The following is a 26,691-nucleotide window of genomic DNA, read 5'->3' on the forward strand; positions in this document are numbered from 1 at the left end:
GATTTTAATTTTTAAATCTTTCAAATCTATTAAGTGTGAAGTATGAAACTGCTTAAAATGAATCGGAAGCTGTGGGCTTTCCTGAACAAATCCGATGTATTTGGCAAAGCTCTCAGGGCCAAGTAAGTTGCCACCTTCAGTGAGAGAATATTAGTTACTACTGTTTGGAAGCATGAGCATCAACATTGGTCCCGCTGTGGAGATGCCACTGACTTCGGGGAGACGGTCTTCATGGTTTGTGATGGGGAGCAATCTCACATCTTCCCAGAACCCTCATTGAATTTTGCCTCCCTCTGAACTGTTCATTGAAGTCATTAAAAACCAATGCTCCCCGCTTCTGCACAGACTCCCGAATTTCCCTGCAGCATGCTGAGGATTTATTGCCTGATTAACAAATAGGGTCATTTGTAAATGCTAGGCCGATCCAAGGAATTTATTTGGCACCAGTGGGAGAATGAATTTCCTATATATCCACTGTTGAAACTTGTACCTAATCACCTACAGTTGCTGCAGAGTTTGAATGCAGGAGAATTTTAACTGGTGGCAGTGGACATGAGACGGGCGAGGGACCTAGGCGTGTATTTAGGGTGTTGTGGCATGGCTTGGGGACTGGGGTTTCAATGGCACATCTCTGAAACTGAAAACAGCTACATCTGAGGGGATGGATGTAATGACACATTATCCAAATAAATGCCACTGAACACAGAGCGGGTGGTCTCTGGGCCCATCTACATGATGAAGGGTGTGTGGGCAGGGCATAGAGCAGGAGACAGGGATGGGACAAAGTTGGTTTCTGGGAAGAATGGAGTGGGTCAGAGTCCTGGGGCTGGAGGACTGGCGGTGGGTCACCAAGAGATCTAAATGTACAGTGTGACAGTAATGAAGTGAGTGACAGTACGATGGTGATGGTGTGACAGTGACATGATAGTAGTGACAGTGTGACTGTGACAACGACAGGGTGACAGTGGCACTATGATGGTGAGGGTGTAACAGTGACACTGTGATGGTGACAGTGCGATGTGACTGTAACTGATAGTAAGACTGTGATGGTGACAGTGTCACAGTGAAAGTGTAACAGTAATGGAATGATGTGACAGTAATAGTGGCAGGGCGATGGTGACACTATGGTGGTGACAGTATGACGGTGACAGGGTGACAGTTCATATAATGATGATGACGTGATGTTAAGATGTGATGGTGACAATGACAATGCCAGAGTGACAGTAACACTGTGATGGTGACAGTGATGATGTGATGCTAACACTGTGATGGTGGCAGTGCCAAGAGAGCGTGCAGACTGCTGAGTATAATTTACATCCCCTTTAACAACTTTTCTCCTGTTGCGAAGGATCATCAATTCCTGTCACAAGTGAGATGGTGAAAGACGCTGGAGATCATCAGGAAGAAATCAAGATGAAAGTTAAGAACTCAGGTAGGTGCCCAGATTTCAAAGAGACACCACGGGAGGGGATGATGGTGCACTGGAAAAGAATCAATGGCAGAAGGGTTGTGAAAGATTTAATCTGGAGGAATGTGGAGGCTTGGGTTTTGGGGGTGGGGGTGCAGATATTAAATCTGGTTAAAAAAAAATTCCAAACCACTTGCCTTCACCCTTCACTTCAGTGCCACAGGCTGCACACCCATCACCATGTGGTCATCACCCACTGAGGTTTACTGGTGATTTGAGGAAAAGCATTTTCATTCGGAGAGTGGTAGGAGTCTGGAATACACCGACTGAAAGAACGGGAGAGGCAACGTCATAATCTTTAAAAAGTGACTGAATGAATATTTGAAATGTCACAACATTCAAGTCTGTGGATGAAATGCTGAAAAGTGGGACTCATTTTTTGATTTGATTTGCTTTATCATTGTCACAAGTACCTGGGTACAGTGAAAAGTTTTGTTTTGCATGCAGTGCAGGCAGATCATACTGTATGAAGATCATAGGATGACAGAACATAGCGATAAATACAAAATAAAAACGGAAAGATCTGCAGATGCTGTAAATCAGAAACTAAAACTGAAATTGCTGGAAAAGCTCAGCAGGTCTGGCAACATCTCTGGAGAGAAATCAGAGTAACCCTTTCCGCAGAACTTCCACAGAGTACAAACTTACAGTCACCAGGAATCTGCACAAAAAGCAAGATCAGCATTAGATTTGAAAGTTGAGAGATCCATTCAAAGGTCTAATAGCAGGAAGAAGCCGGTTTTGAACTGTCAGTACATGTGTTTAACCTTTTGTATCTTCTTCCTGATAGAAGAGATTGGAAGAGATTATAACCAGGTGGGAGGGATCTTTGATGATGTTGGCTGCCTTCCCGAGGCAGCAAGAGGTGTAAATGGTGTCACTGGATGGAAGGTTGGCTTGTGTGATGGGTTGGGCTGCGCTCACAACTCTCTATAGTTTCTTCCAGGCAGAACTATATCAAGCCATGATGCCCCCAGATAGAATGCTTTCTACGGTGCATCAATAAAAGTTGATGAGAGTTGGTCGATTAGTGTTCTGTGTTAAATAACTCTATGACCCTCTAGATTCTTACTTGATGATGGAGCGCTCAGCGACAGCCCATTTGATTCCATGTGTATGGCCATGAGAAAGGCTCTGTGTCGGGGAAACCACTCAAGAATTTGGCTCAGAAGCTGCTAAACTGATTAGTTAGGCTTTTAACATCAACCCACTTCCCTCAACCTTCTAACACCAGCTGGAGTCAAATCTAATTGGCACACAGTACCATACTCAAGTGCCTCTCTAGCCTGCACAGTCAGTGTGCTTGTTGAACATTCAGCTACAATGACCATCACTGGAAAACGAGTCATACTCAGGGGTTTACAGACGGCCAGCTACTCCACATGCTTGCCCTACAGGATGAACCCTGAGCTCTCTTTCCATCCGCCCGTTTGAGGTTCAGTCTTCCTTTTTGCGTATAGCCATGAAACCCGCACACTCAGGGGAAGTACATTGTTCTTGGAAAAAGGAAAAAACAGATTTAAGCACTTGCCAAAATTTCATTGGCAGGAGGCTCTGGAACCTGAAGGACACAAATTACAAACAAATGCCAAAAGGCCTGTGGGAGGGAGGGATGAAGAGAAACTGACTTCACACAGGGAGATTTTGAGATCTGGAATGCAGTGCCAGAAAGGGAAATAAAAGCAATAGTGACTTATAAAGAGGGAGTTGGGTGAATATTTGCTGGGGACAGAAAAGAGGCTGAGGATGAGGATTTTATTACATTTATCTTTCAAAGAGCTAGAGGCTCAATGAGATGAACAGTTATTTCCTGTGCAGAATCATCCTTTGAGATTCATGCCACTCACTGAACCAGGCCCATGACTATGAATGCCACCCCTGACAAAATCTCCTCGGTCTCCCAAGGTCGCTGAGGTGTATTTCAGTCTATTCAACCAAAGCTCAATGGCAAGCAGCTCGGCATCATGTATGTCAGACTAACAGAGTAAGGGATAATGATTCTGCACCTCCCCGCTCTGAGAAAAGGGCAGGAAAGGAATTGGGTGAGCAACAGGGAGACTAATAAATGTGGGCAGGTAGTGCTGGAGTCCCCTGTGGCCACTCCCTTTCTCATAATAAGATACCATTTTTGGTACTGTTGAGGGATGGCCTCTCAGGCAAAACAGCAAAAGCGGCCAGATCAGTGATACCACAGTTAGCTCTGTGTACAGCAGGGTGGGATAAAGTGTAGGCAGTAGGGGACTTTATATTCAGGGACACAGACAGGTGCTTCTGTGGTTATTGGTCAGACTCCAGGATGGCGTACTGCCTCCCTGGTGCCAGGGTAGAGGATCTTTTTGAGCAGGCACAGGAGGGAGAGCATGAGCAGCGAAAGGTTATGGTCCATTTTGTGGTTCTAATGACACGGGCAGAAAGAGAGATGAGGTCCTGCAAAGGGAAATTAGGGAGTTAGGTAGGAATTTGAGAAACAGAACCTCTAGGGTTGTAAAGTCAGGATTACACCCTGTGCCTTGTAATAGCGAGGTGAGAAATAAGAAGACAATTTAGTTGAAGGTGTGATTAAGCAGCTGGTGCAGGAGGGAATGATTCAGATATCTGGATCACTGAAATCTCTTTTAGGACAAGAAGGTTGTACCTGATCTTAACACCAAGAGGGAGCTCTTATGGTTGGTTGTAATGTGTCACTCTCTCTGGTCAGAATATCTTGGTTCAAGTCGCATCCGCTCTGGAGATGTGTCATTACATTCCTAAACAGGCTGATTAAAAACAATTTTAAACCAAAGGATTCACAATTAGTGCTGACTTGCAATTTGCAATCATCTAATATTTACTGTCCCCAGCAAATATTCATCCAAACTCCCTCTTTATAAGTCACTATTGCATTTATTTCCCGTTCTGGCACTGCATTCCAGATCTCAACCTTAGAGTTTCGCAGGCAGTTCTCGTGATCTCCTGACAGGTTAAGTAAAAGCTTATCGAGAGCTTACCATAGACTCTTAGCGTGGTTTCAAATACTGAGGAGGACATTCAGCCCACCGCTGTAAATTCAGACCCACCCCTCCACCCCTCACAAGGATGGAGTTAGATTCAGTAGTTCCCATGTTTAGAGATGCAAGAGGCAGACAATGCACTCTGTATTCTCTTTGTAACAGTCTGCTGTATTCATTTTGCTGCAGTGTCTGTGGATCAGCTGCAGACATTTACTGAGAGTTTGGCACCCATTCATTCTAGGTTGTCCTCTTCTTCATTGTTTAGCAGGAGCCAACTGCTCAACCTGATAGCTAGGCTGCATTGACAGATGAATAGCCAAGTCAGTTCAGCCATATGTCACAAATGTTTGATGAATCAGAGACTATTCTTAATTCAAAATTGGGATATAAATTTGCTCAGTGTGCGCTTCGAATCCCTCATCTGCTTTCAAGGGCAGCCAGTATAGTTTATGTATGAATTAGGAATGAGCCATTCAGCCCCTCAAGCCTGCTTCACCATTTAATAGTATCATGGTTAATCTGATTGTGATGTCACTTTTACTTTCAAGTCTCTCCATTTTAACTCTGGTCTCCCTTGTTAATTCATCTTTGGAGAAAAATAGACTTATTGTGAATAGTCAGCATGGCTTAATGCAGGGGAGGTCTTGTGTCATAAACTTGATTGAGTTTTTTGAAGAAGAAGATGATTGATAATAGTAGGGCAGTCAATGTCTGCATGGGCTTTACTAAAGCATTTGACAAGACCCCTCACAGTAGGCTTGTCCAGAAGATTAAATCACATGGAATCCATGGTGAATTGACAAGTTGGATACAAAATTGACTTGGCCATAGAAGACAGACGGGTGTTGTTTTTCTGGCTGGAGGCCTGAGACCAGTAGTGTTTTGCAAGGGTCGGTGCTGGGACCTTGTTGTTTGTACTGTTTACGATGCCGTCATCCCATGAATGAATAAAAGATACAAATGATTTGGATGAAAATGTAAGTGGTCTGATTAGTTATTTTGCAGACAACATGAAAGTTGGCAGAGTTGTACATCTTAAGAAAGGATTCAGCTCAGTTGGAAAGTTGAGTGGAGAAAGAGGCAGATGGAGTTTAAACAGAACACGTTGGAATCATAGAATCCCTATGTGGAAACAGGCCCTTTGGCCCAACATGCCCACCCTGACCCTCAAAGCACCCACCCAAACACATCCTCCTATAACCCACCTACTCTACACATCCCTGAACACTACGGGCAATTTAGTATGGCTAATCTATCTAGCCTGCACATCTTTGGACTGTGGGAGGAAACTGGAGCACCCGGAAGAATGCCACATAGACTCAGGGAGAACGTGCAAACTCCCCACAGAGAGTCACCCAAGAGTGGAATCAAACCCCGATTCTTGGTGCTGTGAGGCAGAAGTGCTAACCACTGTGCCACCACGCAGCCCCCAATAGTGCTCCAACTCTCCCATAAATCCATCCATCTCCCCCCACACCCCCCACCTCTGCACCCCACAACCCTCCTGCATCCATCCCTTTCCCTCACTTTCCCACCCTCCCCTCCACTCACTCACCCCTCCCCAAACTAAACATCCTCTCCACCGCCTACTCATAGATCCATGAGAAATAGGAGCAAGAGTGGGCCATTCAGCCCTTTGAGCCTGCCCCACCATTCAGTATGATTTTGGTTGATCATGCAGTTTCTGTATTCTACTCCCACTTTCCAAACCACCAAGTCCCTTTAGCTGCAAGGGCCTCATCCAGCTTCCTCTTGAATATGTCTAATGAACTGACCCCAACATATTCCTGTGGTACAGAATTCTGCATGTTCACAACTCTCTGAGTGAAGAAATTCTTCCTCATCTCAGTACCGAATGGTTTACCTCTGATTTGTAGACAGTGACCCTTGTTCTGGACTTCCCCAACATCGGGAACGTTCTTCCTGCATGTAGCCTTTCCCATCCTATACTTCCCATCTATGGTCCCCTAACTAATCCTCCTCTCCACTCATCCCTCTCCTCATCCAATCTTCCTCTCTCTCATTTCACATCCTCTCTATCCTGATCCCTTTCCCCTTGCCTCGCCATGTGCAATTTATTCTTCCAGCCCCCAGCCTTCCTCTCTTCCACACCCTTCTTCTTCCTCAAGTCCAACCCTCCCCCTCCCATTTATGAACACCCTATCTCCATTCCCCACCCACCTGCACCATGCCCCCTCCTTCTTTCAGCTCCCTGTCTCTCGCCCCCTCACCTTCTCTCCTTTCTCTCCTTCTCTCTCCTCTCCTTCCACATCTTCCTGTTCCTCATCTCTGTTCCCTTTCTTCTCCCTCTCTTGCCCCGCTTACCTTTCACTTGCCCAATATCCAAGCCCTTCCCCCTCCACATTGCCCCCTCTCACTATCCTACCTGCATTTCTGCCTCCTCCCTCTCAACCCCTCTTGCTACTTCCAGTCTGCCCCTCCCTCAATTTTCCTCTTTCCCCTGCGCACTCTTTCCCCCTCCCCCAACTTACCCCCACTTCCCCTCCTCCCCATCTGCTCACCAACTTTACGGCAGCATTTTGAGTCAAACAGCGGAATCTGGCGTGAGTCATTGAGAGGAGTCAGAAGTTATATATTTTTAATAATGTTTCTCATTGCTCGGAATCCTGCCTTGACCATCTGGAACTCATTAAGCACACAGGCCCACAGCGAGCTTCCCAGTTGGAGCTGAATCTAAATAAATGAGCATCAACATGGCTGAGAGATTTCTGAACCAGACTTTGTGAAACCTAGTAGCTCATTGAGCAGTGGGTGGTGGCATTTTGAATTGGTGACCTCCAGGCCTGAAGAGTCATGTTTACGATTTGAGTACAACATAGCAGTGTGTGAATTTCAAGTCCACTTAGCTTTTGAAGGTGGATTTGAAATTATCACGCCTTCCTATGGCAACGCAAATTCTCCTAATTAAATGAAAGTGGCTGTGAGAATGGTCTTCCTTTCAGGAAGGGAGTTAGCCAACCTTACCAAGCCCAGCTTGTGTGTGGTCCATGCTTTGCCTTCAGCAGGGTGTTCTACCAGGCTTGACAATGCCAAAGTTTCTCCCATAGGATAAGAAACTGTGTGCGAATGGAGTGGTATTAGAGAATCCAACAGATACTTATTATAATGAACTATTTTGTACAAATGTAACATACCTCGGACACATAAGTGTTTAAGTTAAAGTTAAGGTATGATGTTACAACAGAGCAGGATGCTTACAGTAGAATGTCATGTTTCAAGTGATGTCAGGTAAGATGGAATTTGAGATCATCTTATGCCATGAAATGGTGATGATGCCAGGAGCATGTCTGATAAAGGTAGACTGACTCACTGACCATGAGAAATAGCATGATGGCATGTGACTCCAATCCCAAACCAACTTGCCTTACTGAAGAAAAGACTGAGCAAGATGTTCATCTGCAGCAAACCACCTCCACCCCACCCCCACTACCCCCAGCGCAGTGGGATCACATGAATTTGATGGACTGAATATTCACTTCTGCAACAGTTAAGACTCTTAGCTCCATGGCCAATAGTAGTATCATGGTAGGATTTGAACCCATGTCCCCACAGCATTAACCTGGGCCTCTCAGAGCCATAGAATTAGGATAATGCAGGAGGACACTTTTTGGCCCATCATGGGGAGACTGGCTATCTGAATGACCATGATGGCTTAACATCATTTTCCTACCCTGAGCCCATAATCCTGCAAGTGGTTCGATCCAAATAATCATCCAATGCCCTTTTTGACTCAGGTGAACCTTCCTGTACCACATTTCCGGGCAGTGCATCCCATACCCTAAGTATTCACTGGGTGATAAAGTTTTTTTCTCACCTCACATTTGCTTCTTGTCCAAAACATTTTAAATCTGTGCACATTCATTCTCGAACTTTTACAAGTGGGAACAGTTTCTCCCTGTCTACTCGTTTACCAGCAACATTGTCAACTTGGGGTAACCTGGTGTTATATACAGCACAGTACAGGTCCTTTGGCCCTTGATATTGTGCCGACCTGTCATACCGATCTCAAGCCCATCTAACCTACACTCTTGCATGTACGTCCATATGCTTATCCAATGACAACTTATAGAACATAGAACATTACAGCACAGTACAGGCCCCGTTATAATTGGCAGGCATTGAGAGCAGCACAGTGGCTCAGTGGCTAGCACTGCTGCTTCACAGCACCAGAGACCCCAGTTCGATTCCAGCCTCAGTGAACTGTCTACGTGGAATTTGCCCATTTTCTCTGCGTCTGCGTGGGTTTCCTCTGGGTTGCTCCAGTTTTCTTCCACAGTCCAAGGATGTGCAGATTAGGTGGATTGGCCATGCTAAATTGTCCGTAGTATCAGGGATATACAAGCTAGGTGGATTAGCCACAGGAAATGCAGTGTTACAGGGGTAGGATAGTTGGGTGGGTCTGGGTGTGATGCATTTCAGGGGGTTGGTGTGGACTCGATGGCTGAATGGCCTGCTTCCACGCTGTAAAAATTCTATGATTCAAATTCCCCACCTGTCTCTGAAGTTCTGAACTTGTAATATGCATGTGACACTTGTCAAATGTGTCTGAGCTTTGTCAAACTTTCCCCATGTCTGACTCCCTCCCTATAAGCATGGATCAGAAAGAATCTCCCATTTTCCAGCCCAGTCTAAGTCACCTTATAGCAATAAGAGTAGTTATGTTTAGGTATACATCATTCCTGGGCCAGCAATTATTGGAATAAAACCAATATGCAGGGTGATGAGAAAAGGCAAAAGAATGTGGTTAAGTCATGATGGTGATCTAATGGACCAGGGCAGACAGTTGGAGACAATAAGGACAGCATATGCTGGAAGCCAGAGTCTACAGAGTGGCTCACACTCACACCTATAAATGCCAGTGCAGATACAATGGGCTGAACAACTCTTGCTCTCTAACAGTTCTCTGTTGAATTTCAGTTTTGCTAAAACGTCAAAAATCTGGGAAAGCTCAGCGGGTCCTCAGTTGTGATGAAAGGCCAGAGAGCAAACGATTAGCTCAGTTTCTTCCTCCATAGATGCTGCCCAACCTGCTGAGCATTTCAGCTTGCTTTTCTGCTGTTATTAATTCAGATATCTGGCATCCATAGTAGTTTGCCTTGCTAATTTGACCACTCACATTTCACTCAAAGGTTGATCCTGTAGCTGTGAGGATTGACTTAAACCAGCCCAGCAGTGACCCTGTGGGAGTGTGTATTTATCTCCTTTCCTCAACTTATATCTCTTTGGTTTTTAACTCCTTGTCTTCCACACAGCCGACGATGCACAGCCGGAAGGAATACAAGATGCATCAGCTGGAGGTAAATACCATGAATTTGTGTTGGGCAGCAGGAGGAGGATGGTGGCGTGACAGAAATGGCAGTGAGAGGAGAAGTGGGAAGGTGGGCATGAAGCTGGCAGGGCTAGAGTCGAGATTGGGAGGGGTGCAGATGGGGAGGGTCATAACAGGAGACAAAGAGGTGGGAGTGGGAAGGCAGGTTGGGGAAGATGGGAAAGAGAGGGGAAGGGGATGTAATGGGAATTGGTCCAGCAGAATGAGAACAGGAGAGGGAGAGGTGGGAGAGGCAGGAATAGGAGTGTGAAGAGCAAGGAAGGAGAAAATGGGCATGAGAGATAAAGGATGGGACAGGGAATGCTGGGGAAATGATGACGTTAGGATTGGGAGAGGAAATGGAGGGAATTGGAAAGGGATAGACAGGAATGAGAGTGGGAAGATGGGATAGTGGGAGTGGGAATGGTGGGGAAATAGGGAAAATGGGATTGGGAGAGGAAGTGGGATGGAATGGAATAGGCAGGTATTGGAGACAGAGAGATGGAAATTGTGCAATGAGAGCAGGGAATGGATGTGGGAATGTCAGTAAGGGGCAGATTTGAATGGGCAAAGAAGGGGAATGAATTGGGCAGAGTGGGAGAGGTGAGGATGGTCATGGAAGGGATATTGGGAGAGGAGTAGAACAGGTGAGAAAAGTTAAGGGTAGGAATAAGTATAGAGGAAAGTATTGAGGCGATAGGAATTAGCAGTGGGAAGGGAACAGAAGAGGAGTGGGTTGGGCCACAGTGGAAGTGAAAGGGGGGCAATTGGCTTTGGGAAGAGTAGTGGAAGTATGAGTGGGATGGGGAGGGAATATGGAAATGAAGGGGCACAGGATGGATTGAAGGGTGCGCTGGGCAGGGTACATAACTGAAAATGGTTTTGCCTTGCTGTGACTGATGCTTTTGGAATTTTGGAGAGCATTATAATGCGGCATTGGCCTGGCTTCATTCAGGGCCAAAGTCAGGAGGCAGCAATAGTGAAAAAAAAATTCTCGGAACATGGAGTCAGGACGAGTTGATGTTCCCCAGTTCCTCATTTGAGACATCCCATTCAAGCACCTTCCAATCCAATCCCTTCAACCTTCCCTGGTTACCAACTCCTATTCAATGACTCCCCCTCCTCACCCTGTCCAAGAGCCTTCCTGAGGCCTGGGGTCTTGAATTGTCAATTGTCTTGCCTGACAAACTGCCTGAGTAGGCAGCAGAATTCTTCCCGCTGCTAGTTTTAAGTAAAGACTAACATCCTAGGGACCTCAGGAAGAGGCCAAGTCCGACCATTTCCCCCAGAAAGCTTTGGATTGGTAAGGATAATATTCACTGGAGTTGAGAAGAATGAGGGGATATTTCGCGGAAGCCTATAAAATCCAATGGGACTAGAACAGAGTAAGTGCAGGAAGGATGTTCCCAATGACCACAGAGTCCAGAGGCAGAGACCCACAGTTTAAGAACACAGGGTACGCCATTTAGGACTGAGATGAGGAGAAATTCCTTCACCCAGAGAGTGGGGAGCCTGTGGAATTCCCTGTCACTGAAGACAGTTGAGATCAAAACATTGAATGTTTTCAAAATGGAGATGAATAACATTCTTAGTGCTAACAGGATCAAAGTGTATGGAGAGAGAGTGAAAATAGGGGACGGAGTTAGATGATCAAGCGTGATCATATAAGAAGGCAGAATAGGCTCAAAGGGCCAAATAAACTTATCCTGCTCCTATTTTCTATGTTTCTATGAGTCAGACTTGCTCATATTGGGAGTTTAGGGGTTAATCTTTAATTCTTGAAGATTACAGTCCTGTCCTGGTGGGTTGGCAGTTTCTTGCTACAAACAATTTCGCCTGATATATTGCTGTAATGGAGTAAAGAGTGAAGCAGTGCTATGTGGAATATGAGCTTGTTCAGCTTCTTCTTCCTCTATAAGGAAACATAAAGTAAACTTAAATCAGGATGGAGTCCAGGACTGGAATCTTAGCTCAGCCTGACTGGCTGCCAAAATATATTTTATTTCTTTTTTCTGTTTTGGAAAGCAAGAATTTGTTTCATTCTGTTATTTGAGGCCATAAAAGGTACATGACAATAAACCTGTGGGGAACTCCCTTTCTCTGGTGCTGTGGGATATGATGTGACTTAGGTCCCAGTTGAGAGAAAAAGAGACCAAAATTTTTCTCTATACTTGTGCAGAGAACCAAACTAACACAGAAAAGTACAGAGGGTAATGAATAATAGGAATAACAGGTAGGGAGATAAATTTTAATAAAGATGTAGATAAGTTTCTGAGATACGCAGTGAAGGAAATGTCATCTCGGTAGTCGTGTCATTTGAGATTCCGTCAGGAAACTGGAACTAGAGCAATATAGGGCTGAGGGTCCTATTGCACATTCCTCTTGAATCCAAGACGGTCAAAAAAGATTTGTGGTATGTTACTCTAACCCTTTCTTAACGTTTACACATAAAAGGGGTAGTGAGATGGATTAGGTAAAACAAAAGTAGATCTTCTTATTGAGAATAAAATGATAGCTGAAGTAAGAAAGGAGTATTTTAAAAAATATATCCTTTTATGGGATGGGGGTCACTGGCTGCGCCATCATTTGTTCCCCATTTCTAATTGCCCTGGAAAAGTTGGTGTGCTGAAATTCTTTGTGTGTAGATACATCACAATCATATTAGGAAGGGAGTTCCAAGATTTTGACCCAGTGACAGCAAAGGAACGTGCCCTGTCTTTATTTTTGTTACTTCCTCAAAAACTCAATCAAATTTGTGAGACACAACTTGTCCCACAAATCACTAATAAATCCATATTTTTCCCAAATTGTAAAATCCCTACAGGGTGGAAGCAGGCCATTCTGACCATCCAAAAAGAATCCCAACCTAACCCACTCCATCCCTGTAACCCAGCAATTCCCATGGCTAATCCACCTACCCTGAACATCCCTGGACACTAATGCGTGGCCAATCCACCTAAACTGCACATCTTTGGACTGTGGGTAGAAACCAGAGCTCCCAGAAGAAACCCACACAGACGCAGGGAGGATGTGCTAACTCCACATAGACAATTGCCCAAGGCTGGAATCAAGCCCAGATCCCCGGCACTTTGAGGCAGCAATGCTAACCACTGTGATACAGCTGCCCCAATGTAAGTAAATTCTGTCCCTAGGGATCTTCTCCAATTATTCCATACCACTGACATAAAGATCACCAGTCTGTCATTTTGAGGATAATCTCTGTTGCCCTTAATAAAATTAATAACACTGGCTATTCTCCAGTCCTTTGGAACTTCCCTTGTGACTAAAGCAGATACAAGGATTTCAGGCAAGGACATTCCCACCCTCCCATGCCCACCAATTTTCTCCCTCACCTGACTCTGTATTTTGGGATAGATCCCAATCAGGTCCCGAGGACTTGTCTACCTTAATGCTTCTCAAAACATCCAACAACTCCTTTTTATATTGACATGCTTTCAGAATATCAACATACTCCTTTCTAGACTGGTGTGAGTGTATGTGAGTTGGTGGGTGAGAGTACGTGTGTGTGTGCACAGTGTTTGTTGGCTTGGGTGCATGTGAGTCTGAGTGGGTGTGTATTGGTGTGAGTGTGGGTGAGTGTGAGTGATTGTGTGACTGTGTGTCTGTTGACATGGGTGTGTGTTGGTGTCAGTATGTGAGTGTGTGTCTGTTGGTTTAGGTGCATGTGAATGTTGGTGTGATTGGGTGTCAGTGTGGCTGTGTTTGGGTGTATGTGTGTTGGCATGGGTGTGTGTGTTGGTATGGGTGTGTGTGTTGGCATGGTGTGTGTGTTGGTATGGGTGTATGTGAGTAGGTGGATATGCTGATGAATAGCTGTGTGCTAGTGTGGGTGGGTTTGTTGGTGTGAGTAAGTATGCGTCGGTGTGAGTACGGGTGGGAGTATGTTACTGTGTTGGGTGTGGATATGAGTTGGTGTGTGTTGCGAGTGTGAATGTGTATGTGTTGGTGTGTAGGTGGCTTTGTTTGGATGTGAGTGTGATTGGGTGTCATTGTGGCTGTGTGTGGGGACATACATGTGTTGGTGAGTGTGTGACAGTATGGGAGTGGATGTGTATTGGTGTGGGTGCGTATCAGTGAGTGTGTGTCGGTATGGGTGTGGATGTGTGTTGGTGTGGGTGTGTGTATTAGTGAGTGTGTCGGTATGGGTGTGGGTGGGTGTGTGTTGGTGTGGGTGTTTGGGAATTGGGTATGTGTTGATGTGTGTGTGTGTGTATCAGTGTGAGTGTGTGTGTTGGTGTGGCTATGTGCATGTGTCAGTGTGTGTGTTGGACTGGGTGTGTGTGTGTGTGTGGGTGAGAATGTGAGTGTGGCTGTGTGTATGGGTTGGTGACCTGCAAGGACCTCTGTTTTACTACTTCACATATCTCATATAAACGTGCAATATGGGAGCAAGAGCAGACTACTTAGCCCTCAAACCTGCTCTGCTTTTCAATCAGATCGTAACTGTCATTGACTCTGCAGCACAGAAAAAAATTCTTGAGCCCATTAAATCTGTGCCAGTGAACAACCACCTAATCCCAATTTCCAGCACTTGGCCCATAGACTTGTTTGCAAGTGCACACCTAAATACTGTTGGTATGTTGCAAGAGTTTCTGCCTCTAATATTCTCATAGACAGTGAATCTGAGATAACAAGGTGTGGAGCTGGATGAACACAGCAGGCCACGTGACATCAGAGGAGCAGGAAGGCTGATGCTTCAGGCCTAGACCCTTCTTCTAAAGGTTTAGTTCTAAAGATCATGGAACCAAGGGTTATGGGGATAAGGCAGGAACAGGATACTGATTGTGGATGATCAGACATAATCATAATGAATGGTGATGCTGGCTCAAAGGGCTGAATGGCCTACTCCAGCACCTATTGTTTATTTTCTATTGGCTCATCCAGCTCTACACCTTGTTATCTCAGATTCTCCAGCATGTGCAGTTCCAGCTATCTCTGAGGCAGGGAACCTGATTGGGTTTCCAATTCCACATTTTTACTTAATCCCCAATAACCCCTGATTCTTCTGCCTCGCAAGAGTCTCTCTAGCTCCGCCTTAGAAATACTCAATGACCGCCACGTCTATTGACTTCTGTGGCACCAAGCTCCAAAGTTGCACAAACCTCTGAGAGAAAAGAAAGCCCCTCATCTTCGCCCCAACAGGGTGTCCCCTCATTTTGAAACAGTGCCCCAAGTCCTGAACTGATCCACATAAGGGAACATCCTTTCTACGTCCAGCTTCTCAAGACCATTCAGGACCGCATATATTTCAATCAAGTCACCCCTTGTTCTTCTTATCTCCAGTAGAAACTAGCTCAGACTGTCCAACCATTAAGGCAACCCACTCATTCTAGTATCCAATCATATACATGCCACCCCGGGCGATACCATTCAAAACAGAGTATCACTTTCTATGCTCTAATTACACTCAGCTGCACATCAGCCTAACCTCCACCTCTCTCAATCCCCCTACTCCCTCCATCAAATGGGAGGCCATCAGTTAAAGCAAAGCTTAAGGACAATCTGGAAGAAGGGTACAGGAGGTGATTAAGTGGGTGAAACCAGCATGTGCTCACTGAAGGAGCTCCTTTCTGCGAAAGATTTGACATGACTCAGAGATAGTGCATGTGCTCAGCTGGTTAAATTAGTGGCTGATGCTGAACTGGGAGGAGACAGTGGAATCACAAGAAGCATCTCTGTAATGACAGAGAAGAGGGTAAAATAATAGGACAGGCCAATCAAATACAGATGGATTTTTTTATGCTAAAGGCTGCACATCAGACAGACAAATTGATAACACATGAATTCTGGAGTAGAGCAAAAATTGACAAGGAAGTTGGAAGAAATTTGGAAGTGTATCCAACTTATTCACAACCCTTTGAGAGAAAGACATTCTTCCTGAACTCTGTCTTAAATGGGGAACCAGCTCTTTTAAACCGTGTCCCAGATTCCCAGATTCTGCTAGATGAGGAAACTTCTTCACAGAATCCACTTTGTGTGGCCCCCCTCAGGACCATGCATATTGCAATGAAATCACCTTACATTCTTCTGAACTCCAATCAGAACAGGTCCAACCTGCTCAATCTCTCTTCATAAGGTAAATCCATCATCCCAGTTGAGCGAATCTTCTCTCAACCTTTTAATGCAAGTGCATGCCTCCTAAAGGAAACAGGCCAAAACTGCACATAGTTCATTAGGCCTGGCCTCACCCTGTGCAGCTGCAGCGAGACCTCCCCACTTTTAGTCCCTGTCCCCCATGCAATTAAGGCAAACATTGCATTTTCCTTATTAACTACATGCTGCACCCACACATTGACTTTCTGAGATTCATGTACAACACCTGTAAATTATATTCTTCCTTTCTATTCTTCCTGACCAAATCAGTAACCTCACAGTTTCCCTTGGTGTACTCCATTTGTCAATATTTGCCAATATTTGTAGTCTGTCTGTATCATAAGAACTAGGAGCAGGAATGGGCCATCCAGCCCCTCAAGCCTGCCCCGCCATTTAATAAGATTGTGGCTGATCTTTTTGAGAGTCAGCTCCACTTAGCTGCCCGCTCACCATAACCCTTAATTCCTTCATCCCTTATCCCTTTATGACCTCCTAACGATGTTCCGTCTTACTCATTTCTGCAGCACCAGCAAACTGTGTCTTGAATGCATTTAAGCACCTAACTTTCACTACCTTCTTTGGTAGAGAATTGAACATTTTGATTGGAGTCATATCGTAATACAACATGGAAACAGGCCCCGTGACCCAAACTGGTCCATACTGTCCATGGTGCCCACTCAGCTCATTCCAATTGACCACATTTGGTCCATATCCCTCTAAACCCTTACCAGCCATGTACCTATCCAAATGTTTTTTTAAATGTTGCTGTTGTACCTGCCTCAACCACTTTCTCTGGCAGCCCATTCCATATACACACTACTCTCTGTGTAAAGAAGTTGCCCCTCAGGTCCTTCTTAAATCTTTCCCCTCTCACCTTAAACCTATGCCCTCTAGTTTTCAATTCCCCATCCCTAGGAAAAAGACTGTGCATATGGTGCCACAGTAGCTCAGTGGTTCGCACTGCAGCCTCACAGCAGCAGGAACCCGGGTTCAATTCCAGCCTCGGGCAACTGTCTGTATGGAGTTTGCACATTCTCCCCGTGTCTGGGTGGGTTTCCTCCCACAGCCCAAAGCTGTGCAGGCTAGGTGGATTGGCCATGCTAAATTGCCTGTAGCATTCAGGGTTGTGTTGGTTATAGGGGGAATGGGTCTGGGTGGGATGCTCCAATGGTCGGTGTGGACTTGTTGGCCTGACGGGCCTGTTTCCACACTGTAGGAATTCTAATTCTAATTCATTCTATCTACACCCCTCATGATTTTATACACCTCAATTGCGCCACCCCTCATTCTCCTACATTCCAAGGAATATAGTCCTATCCTGGCCAACGTCTCCACATAACTCAGGCCTACGATAGTCCGAGCAATATCCTCATAAACCGTTTTTGCACACTTTCCAGTTTACTTATGTCTTTCCCATAACAGGGTGACAAAACTGTACATAATACACCAAGTGTGGCTTCACCAACAACCTATACAACTATAATTTAATGTCCCAACTCCTGTACTTAATGTCTCAACCACGAAGGTCAGCATGCTAAATCACCACCCTGCCCACTTGTGATGCTGCTTTCAATGAACTCCTAGGTCCCTCTGTTCCACAGCACTCCTCAAGACCTAATCATTTACTGTATAAGTCCTGCCTTGGTTTGACTTTCCAAAATGCAAATCCTCACACTAATCTGCATTGAAGTGCATTTGTCAATTCTCGGCCCACTTCCCGTCTGATCAGGATCCCTCTGTAATTTTTGTTAACCTTCCTCGCTGTCAACAATATCTCCTTATTTTATATCATTCGCAAACTTACTGATCATACCTTGTACGTTCACATCCAGGCCATTTATGTAAATAGCAAATAAAGGTCCCAGCACCAAACCCTGTGGCACACCACTAATCACAGGCCTCCAGTCTGAGAAACAACCTTCTGCCATCACCCTTGCTACCTACCATCGAGCCAGTTTTGAATCCAATTAGCTAGCTCTCCCTGGATCCAATACAACCTGTCCTTCATGACTAGCCTGCTGTGTGGGACCTTGTCAAAGGCCTCAATAAAGTCCATATGGACAACATCCACTGCCCTACCTTCATCTATCCTCTTGGTTACCTCTTCAAAAACTCTAAAAGATTTGTCAGGTATGACTTCCCACACACAAATCCATGCTGACTATCCCTAATTAGATCTTGACTATTCAAACTTTGATTGATCCTATCCCTCAGTATCCTCTGCAATAACTTGTCTACCACTGATGCCAGGCTCACTGGCCTGTAGTTCCCTAGCTTTTCTTTGTTATCTTTCTTAAACAATGGAGTAACATTAGCCACCCTCCAGTCTTCTGGAACATCACCAGTGGCTAAAGATGAAGCAAAAATCTCCTCAAGGATCTTTGCAATTTCTTCCCTAGCCTCCCACAACATCAGAAGATGGACTTGATCAGACCCAGGGCATTTATCCACCTCAACGCAGTCTAAGGCTGCAAACACTCCTCTCTGATTTTACGTATGCAGTCCAAAACATCTCCACTTCTTTCCCTTATTTCCTTAGCATCTATAATTCTCTCCTCAGTAAATACTGAAGAGAAATATTCACTAAAAATCTCCTTCACCTGCTTTGGCTCCACACATAGATTACCATGCTGATCTTTAAGAGGACCTTTTCTCTCCCTCATCATCCTTCATATAGCTATAGAACCTCTTGGGATTATCTTTATCTGCCAGATCCATATCATACCCTCTTTTTGCTCTTCTGGCCAAGGGCTAAGTGCCAGGGGGAGGATGGAGGACGGCTAATGTAGTTCCACTTCTTAAGAAGGGTAGGAGGAATGAACCAGGAAATTACAGACTGTTGTGTCTCATGTCAGTGATAGGAAAACAATTAGAGAACATTCTGAACGAATAATTAACACCTACATGGAAAGGCATGTGTTAAATAGGGATAGCCAGTATGGCTTTGTCAGAAGGAGTGCATTCCTAATAAATTTGTTAAAATTTTTGAAAATGTGATCAAGTGTGTACATGCAGGAAGTTCAGTTGATGTAATTTATATGGATTTTAGCCAAGCTTTTGACAAAGTCCCACATGGGAGAGTGATTGAGAAGGTTAAAGCACATGGATTTGTGGGAAACTTGGTGAGATGGGTCATAAACTGATTTAGTAATAGGATACAAAGGATAGTGATGGAAGGCTGGTGACTGGAGACCAGCAGTGTATCACAAGGATCAGTTCTGGGAACGCCTATAGTTATATATGTAAAAGGTATAGATGAAAATGTGGGGAGAACATTAAGCAACTTTGCAGTTGACACCAAGATTTGTACAGTGGTTAATATCAAACAAGATGGTTTTAGATAACAGGAAGATATAGATAGGCTGGTCAAATGGGCAGACCAGTGGCAGATGGTATTTAACCTTGGTAAGTGCAAGGTGATGTACTTTGGAAGAAGAAACAAAATTACGAAATATTTAATGAATGGCAACACACTGGATAGCTTAGAGGAAGCGAGGAATCTTGGGGTAATTATTCACAGATCCCTGAAGTCAGCAGATCATGTGAATAGGATTGTTAAGGAGTCATATTGGACACTTGCTCTGATCAGTTGTGGCATAGACTATAACAGCAAAGAGGTAATGTTGGAGTTGTAGAGAGCATTAGTCAGGCCATAACTGGAGTACTGTATACGGTTCTGGTCGCCTCATGACAGGAAGGATGTGATAGAACTAGAGAGTTCCAGAAGAGGTTCACCAGGTTTGTTGCCTTGGATAGAGAAATTCAGCTATAAAGAGAGACTAGATAGGCTTGAGAGATAGTAGGAACTGCAGATGCTGGAGAATCTGAGATAACAAGGTGTAGAGTTGGATGCAGACCAAACAACATCTTAGGAGCAGGAAAGCTGATGTTTCGGGCCAAACTCTTTCTGAAGAAGGGTCTGGGCCCGAAACGTCAGCTTTCCTGCTCCTATGATGCTGCTTGGCCTGCTGTGTTCATGCAGCTCCACACTTTGTTATACTAGATAGGCTTGAATTGTTTTCTTTAGAGCAGAAAAGACTAAGGGGCACATAATTGGGGTGTATAGGATTGTAAGGGGTACAGACAGGTGACTAGAGAGCAGCTGTTCCCCTTGGTTGAGGCATCAGCCTCAAGAGGGAAGTTTTAGGGCAAGAGGCAGGAGATTCAGAGGGGATTTGGAGTAAAATGTTTTGGTGGTGAGAATCTGGCATGCACTGCCTGGGAAGGTAATGGAGGCTGGAAAACTTAGCACCTATAAAAAGAAATTTAGATGAGCACTTCAAATATCATAACATTCAAGGATATGGGACAAGTGCAGGAAATTGGAATTAAGGTTCTGGAGTAGATCTGTAGCTCAGGTTGTGGGTGCTGAGATTTGTTGACTCGCTGAGCTGGTTTGTTGTTCCGCAGACATTTCATTAGCCTGCTGGGTAGCATCTTCAGTGCAGCCTCGGATGAAGCGCCCGTGTGTTTTCCCGCCTGGTTTTTCAACTCAGGAGTCCGTTGAGCTGGATTGCCTTGCTTCCAGTTTTCCTTCATAGTGGAGTGTACATGGTATCGAGTTCTATGTGTTTATCGATAGCTTTCTTCGTGGAGTATCAGGCTTCTAGGAATTCCTGTCCCTGCCTCTGCTTAGCTTGGCCCAGGATTTTGGTGTTGTACCATTGTACCCAGTTGGCACTCGTGTACCCTCGTTGTTAGTTTCCTTCCTGTTTGTCCGATGTAGCGTTTCTCACAGTCTCTGCAGGAGATCTTGTAGATGACATTGGTCCTGTCTTTAGTCTTTAGTTTGGGTGAGCAGTTGTTGTAGGGTTGATGTGGGCTTGTGTGCCACTCTCATGCCTAGCGGTCGTAGGAGTCATGTGGTTAGTTCTGATGTGTTCCTGAAATAGGGTAGTGTGATGAGTGTATCCGGGCCTGTAGTATCTTCTTGATGTTGTTTGTGTAGGCATCTTCTGACCCAGTTTCTTGGATATCTGTTATCCTTGAAAACCTGGAAGAGGTATTCCTCCTCCTCTTGGCGTAGTTCTCTGTTGCTGCAGTGTGTTGTTGCCCTTTTAAACAGTGTTTGCATGCAGCTTCATTTGTGTGTGTTAGGATAGTGACTGTTGAAGTTCAGTACCTGGTCTGTGCGTATGACTCGTGGGGAACTCCAAACAAAAGCACGTAGAAAAGCCACACACACAGATCACACACACAAAGACCCTTTTCTGTGCTGTATCAATCCATGAATCTATAGATCTTCTGAGGGAAAAAAGATCTGTTTGTACCGTAAATGGCAGATCTCTCATATATTCAAGGCATTAGGATACAAGCTATCAGTTCTGGACAGTTTCCAAGTAGCTGTTGTTTAAAGTAATTTTCCCAGCACTAATTCTCCAGTGACTATTTTACTTCCTTGCCCCATTGTGCCTGCTGGTTTTCAACTATTCCTAGGGTACTTCTGGTGTCTTCTACGGTGAAGCATTTATAAAGTACATAATCAAAGTCCATTTCCTTGTTTCCTATTATCCAGTCTCACCTGCTAAGGGAAATTCCTCAGTTATTTACAAACAGGCAAACTATTTCTTTTTCACATAGAAGGTCACGATGTGTTTTACCATTTCTGTGTCTCCTTTCAGGATTTGCCAAAGGGACAGCAGGGACACCCCTAGGCAATTTCTCTAAAATCATTGCCTACATTCTCCTGGGACTCTTTGTTCTGCTGATCATAATATTTGTCGTTGGCCTGCTAAAATGTAAGTATCCAAATGTTTGTGACATCTGATCAGCTTGGGAATCTGAGCGAAGGCAGGTAAACTTAATGTGTTACAAAACTGTCAAGATGGAATTGACCAGGGAATGATCTCGAGGTGGGAGAGTCACTGGAATCTAATGATCTCACCTGAGGCTGTGGAGAAAGGAGATTAGAAGCTCTAGACACAAATTCTCAATCCTTCTAAAATATGGTGCAATGTGCCAAATGTGTGGTAAATCTCTATGACTCTATGAAAATTGTCATTAATATCACTTCCATTTAGTTATAAAGGGAAACAATGTAAATGCAGGCTCTTATGATTTCTATAGAGACCAACAAAATATTTATGAAAAGATCCGAATTCCCAGTGACTAAATGAAAGGATCAGGATTTCAAATTTTGAGATATTCACAATAACAAATAGACTAAAAAGCAATGTTGATCATCTGTTAGTCACTTCATACTCCAAGGAAACTCAGCACTTAGCTTTCAGCTTTTAGATCTTCATGACAATTATAGTTCACTCTGTCCCTGAAATAAACATTTCATTCTCGTAGAACCAAATCAAAGCTATTCTATGTTCCTTGTTTCCTGCTTCTTTCTTCTGTTCCTAGCCAGGTAAGCTTTAATTCTAGAATAGTTTTTCATTGTGAATGTTCTAGTGAAAATTCCTTTCTTAGCTAAACCTAAGGAAATCTTCCAGGCTCCTTGAATTCTTCATGAACTTCAGTCTCTTCAATCTGAGCATGAGCTCCTAGCCACAGCCTGTCCATTGCTTCAGGTATAGGACAGGCTGCCTCAATTTCTTCCCCTTTCTCAGATTTCTGTATTTGTACCTATAGCTTTCAGGGATATTGTGGAAAGACTGGAACCCAATACCACATTTTCTCTCTATAGGCCATTCCACTCTGAAAGGCTATCCCTATGGCAATGTCAATCACATGGAATTTGTAACCATGTACAAATGCTAATAAGCTATCCTCTGGTCCCCTTCAACTCCAATTCTTCGTAAATAAGCAGATTTATAAAATCTGACATTACTAGCACCACCCTTTGGTTTTAGAAATGAACCAATACCCACAATGCGTACAGCTGCTGTCACTGTTGTTATTGGATATGAACATCTAGAACATTGTTCCCAGTAAGACAACTTGAATCCATGTCAATATTATCAACTGTGTCTTCCAAGCTTTTTTATTGGGCTGATGTATGACCCGCTTTATTCTTTCATTTTATTTTAATGGATGAATATTCAAATTGAGAGCAGGAAAAGGCCATTCAGCCCCTTGATTCAGCTCCACTGTTTAAAATAATCATGGTTAATTTGACTGTGGCCACAACTCCACTCTCCAACTCCCTCTTGTGACCTTTGACTCTCCAGACATTTATGGATCTGTCTCTCTCTGCCTTAAGAATACTCAATGTCATTGCTTCCTCCACTCTCCGAGGAAGAGAATTCAAAAGATTCTCAATTCTCAAATGGAAAAAAATCCTCATCTATGGAAGCCATTTTGTTTTTACATGGTGCTCTCTAGTTCCAGCCTCTCCCACAAGAGAGACGTACCCTTGCAGCATTCATCTTATCCAGTCACTTCAAAATCTTACATGTTTCAGCAAGATCATTTCTTATTTTTCTAAACACTTGGAGATACCCAACCGTGAAACCAGTGCTGATTTTAATTAAAATGCATTTGGTTCACTAACAGCCATTAAAAAGGGAAATCTGCCATCCTTACACAGTCTGGTCGACATGTGACTCCATGAATGAAATTTAATTTGGGCACAGAACTTTAATCTCTTTGTAGATTCATTCGGTCATCTTTCCAGCTTACTTCCCCACCTATCTTTAATGTAATCATCAAATTTAGCCATCATGCATTCTATCCTTAAACAAAATTAAAGACACAGTTGCAAACAAAATAATACTGAAACTTCTTAATGTATTTCAAACAAGATCAGTTAGTCTAATGACCACTGTGAAAACTTATTTACCTTCGTAATTCTGAAATCTTCCTTTGCATCAACCAAGTCTCCTTCTTTCAGTCATTGAGATAGAAGTTCAGGCTAAACAGGTGAAGAACTGGAGATCTGGGGAGAGGGTGAAGTGTGTGGCATGGTTTATATTGAAGAGGAGTTTCAGAAGAGAGTTATGCAATTATTGTACATGCTTCATAGATTCCTTAAAGCTTCATCAAACTGATCTGAAATTCAAAGAATTAAAACACAAGGATTTGTCAAATTTTATAAATTGTATTAATTGGGCTTGTATTAATTGTATTTCCTTCAATAATGATATTCAACAGTGCTATCAAGTAGCACCTGCTCAGCAACAACCAGCTCATTCATGCTGCATGAGTTCTGCCGGGGCCACGCAGCCAATGACCTCATTACACCACAATCTTTCATTTCCCTTCCAAGCCACTCACCATCCTGACTTGGAAATATATCACCGTTCCTTCATTGTCACTGGGTCAAAATCCTAGAATTCCCTCCCGAAGGGCACTGTGGGTCTACCTTCAGCATATCGACTGTCACAGTTCAAGAAGGCAGCTCTCTACCACCTTTTCGAGAGCATGTAGGGACAGGCAATAAACGCTGGCCAAGCCAGTGAAGCCTACCTCCCATGAACAAATGAAACAAATCCCATATAGTGAAGTTTAAAATGATGAAAGGGTTGATAGGGCCAAGTGAAACCACTTCCTCTGCTGGGAACAGTCACAAACAAGGGGATGTAATCTTGAAGCAAACCAACCCTCAAACCTGAGTTTGGTTGATTTTTATTCAAAATAACTGTTAAGAGATATAGATCAATAGCAGGTAGACGGAGTTTGGCATTTAGATTAGCAATGGCTGAACAGAGTTGAGACTGAATTGTCTGTTCTATAATTATAGCCTGAAAGCTATCTTAAAAAACATCTACAAGAGATAATAGGAACTGCAGATGCTGAAGAATCCGAGATAACACAGTGTGAAGCTGGATGAACACAGCAGGCCAACCAGCATCTTAGGAGCACAAAAGCTGATGTTTCAGGCCTAGACCCTTCATCAGAAATGGGGGAGAGGGAGAGGATTCTGAAATAAAAAGCGAGAGAGGGGGCGGCATCTAGTTGTGTTTGCCTGTCAAGGTTGGAGCATTAATGTTATTAATAATGGTCTCCTTTACAGTTAAACAGATCTCCAATGAAATTAAAGATTTGAGGAATGATGTGACAGCCCGGCTTGCAGACATGAAGCAAGGTAAGTCCTTGTCAATATATCCTTGTTTGAAATAGAAAAAGCAGCTGCATCAACGGTCCCCAATTTGTTGTCTGGCATTACTGGGACATTCAGATGGACCTGCTAGTACCCTGATGACCCAATGAGTGACCACAATGTGTGCTAAATGGTATATTGACCCTCATTGCAAGAGGATTGGAGTACAGAAGTCAGGATGTCTTACTGCACTTATACAGGGCCCTGCTGAGAACATAACTGTAGTATTGTATGCAGTTTGCTCTTCTTAACTAAGGGAGGATATAGCTTGGCAGAGGTTCTCCAGGCTAATGCTGGGATTACAGGACTTTCCTATGAGGAGAGTTTGTTCGATTGGGCCTGCGTTCACTAGAATTTAGAAGGATGAGAGAGGATCTGATCGAAATATACAAAATTCCAACAGGGCTTGACAAACAGGATGCAGGAATGATGTTTTCCCAGGTTGGGACAGTCTAGAACCGGGGCAGAGTCACAGGTTGTCGAGTCAGGATACAGTCATTTAAGACTGAGATGAGTAATTCTTTTTCACTCAGAGAGAAGCGAACCTGTGGCATTCTGTACCTCGGGAGGCTGTGGAGGCCAGGTCACTGAATATCTCCAAGAAAGAAATTAATAAATGTTTAGATTTTAAAGGCATCAAGGGCAAAGGAGAGAAAGCGGGAATGTGGTATTGAGACAGAGGATCAGCCATTTTAAAAGGCTTAGAAGACAGGAAAAGCTGACTGGCCTTCTCCTGCTCCTAATTCTATATTCCGAAGTAAATGGTAGAAAATTGCTGCTGTTTCACAGCAGAATTTTTTGCTGCGCTGAGTGACTGACATCCAGCAATTGATTGCAGCCTTTTGTGTGGCTAATCCAATGGAAACGTTAATCTTGGCACTGAATGGTTGCAGGCTATTTGACTTCAGTTTGCTTTGGAGCTGAGCTGAGCTTTGCTGCACACAGCTCTTGCATACCCATGGTTCCTCGAGAGGGTACTGTACAGTGAGCAGAGCCTGTAGCCTTGTCTGCTGTTTCTCAGCTGCTTTCTCTTGTGTCTGGTGCTGCCTTTGTAACCATTCTTCTATAGCGACAAACAGTATATTCGCAGCATCTGTTAGTGCAGGATGGGACACAGAGTGAGACAGGAGTTATTGGGGTGTCAGAGTACAGAGCACTGGGACACAGAGTGAGACTGGGGTTATTGGGGTGTCAGAGTGAGGTGCACTGGGACACAGAGTGAGACAGGAGTTATTGGGGTGTCAGGGTAAGGAGCACTGGGACACAGAGTGAGACTGGGGTTATTGGGGTGTCAGAGTGAGGTGCACTGGGACACAGAGTGAGACAGGAGTTATTGGGATGTCAGGGTAAGGAGCACTGGGACACAGAGTGAGACTGGGGTTATTGGGGTGTCAGAGTGAGGTGCACTGGGACACAGAGCGAGACAGGAGTTATTGGGGTGTCAGGGTAAGGCGCACTGGGACACAGAGTGAGACTGGGGTTATTGGGGTGTCAGAGTGAGGTGCACTGGGACACAGAGTGAGACTGGGGTTATTGGGGTGTCAGAGTGAGGTGCACTGGGACACAGAGTGAGACTGGGGTTATTGGGGTGTCAGAGTAAGGTGCACTGGGACACAGAGTGAGACAGGGGTTATTGGGGTGTCAGAGTACAGAGCACTGGGACACAGAGTGAGACAGGGGTTATTGGGGTGTCAGAGTACAGAGCACTGGGACACAGAGTGAGACAGGGGTTATTGGGGTGTCAGAGTACAGAGCACTGGGACACAGAGTGAGACAGGGGTTATTGGGGTGTCAGAGTACA

General features: G+C 44.3%; 1 protein-coding gene across 4 annotated transcripts in view; it reads left to right on the forward strand.

Annotated features, from left to right (window-relative positions):
- Nucleotides 1-26,691, forward strand: part of LOC125447582 (C-type lectin domain family 10 member A-like) — a 64,446-nt gene that overhangs the window by 11,799 nt on the left and 25,956 nt on the right. For 2 of the 4 annotated variants that reach the window (XM_048522101.1, XM_048522100.1), the window contains exons 2-5: nucleotides 1,349-1,432; nucleotides 9,732-9,776; nucleotides 21,523-21,639; nucleotides 24,804-24,875. In XM_048522101.1, coding sequence (XP_048378058.1) covers nucleotides 1,375-1,432; nucleotides 9,732-9,776; nucleotides 21,523-21,639; nucleotides 24,804-24,875 — 292 coding nt within the window. In that variant the 5' untranslated portion in view covers nucleotides 1,349-1,374. The remainder of the gene's footprint in view (nucleotides 1-1,348; nucleotides 1,433-9,731; nucleotides 9,777-21,522; nucleotides 21,640-24,803; nucleotides 24,876-26,691) is intronic. The other 2 variants (XM_048522103.2, XM_048522102.2) reach the window with 1 other exon arrangement.

This window comes from Stegostoma tigrinum, chromosome 35 (genome assembly GCF_030684315.1).
Source record: "Stegostoma tigrinum isolate sSteTig4 chromosome 35, sSteTig4.hap1, whole genome shotgun sequence".
Classification (NCBI taxonomy): Eukaryota; Metazoa; Chordata; class Chondrichthyes; order Orectolobiformes; family Stegostomatidae; genus Stegostoma; species Stegostoma tigrinum.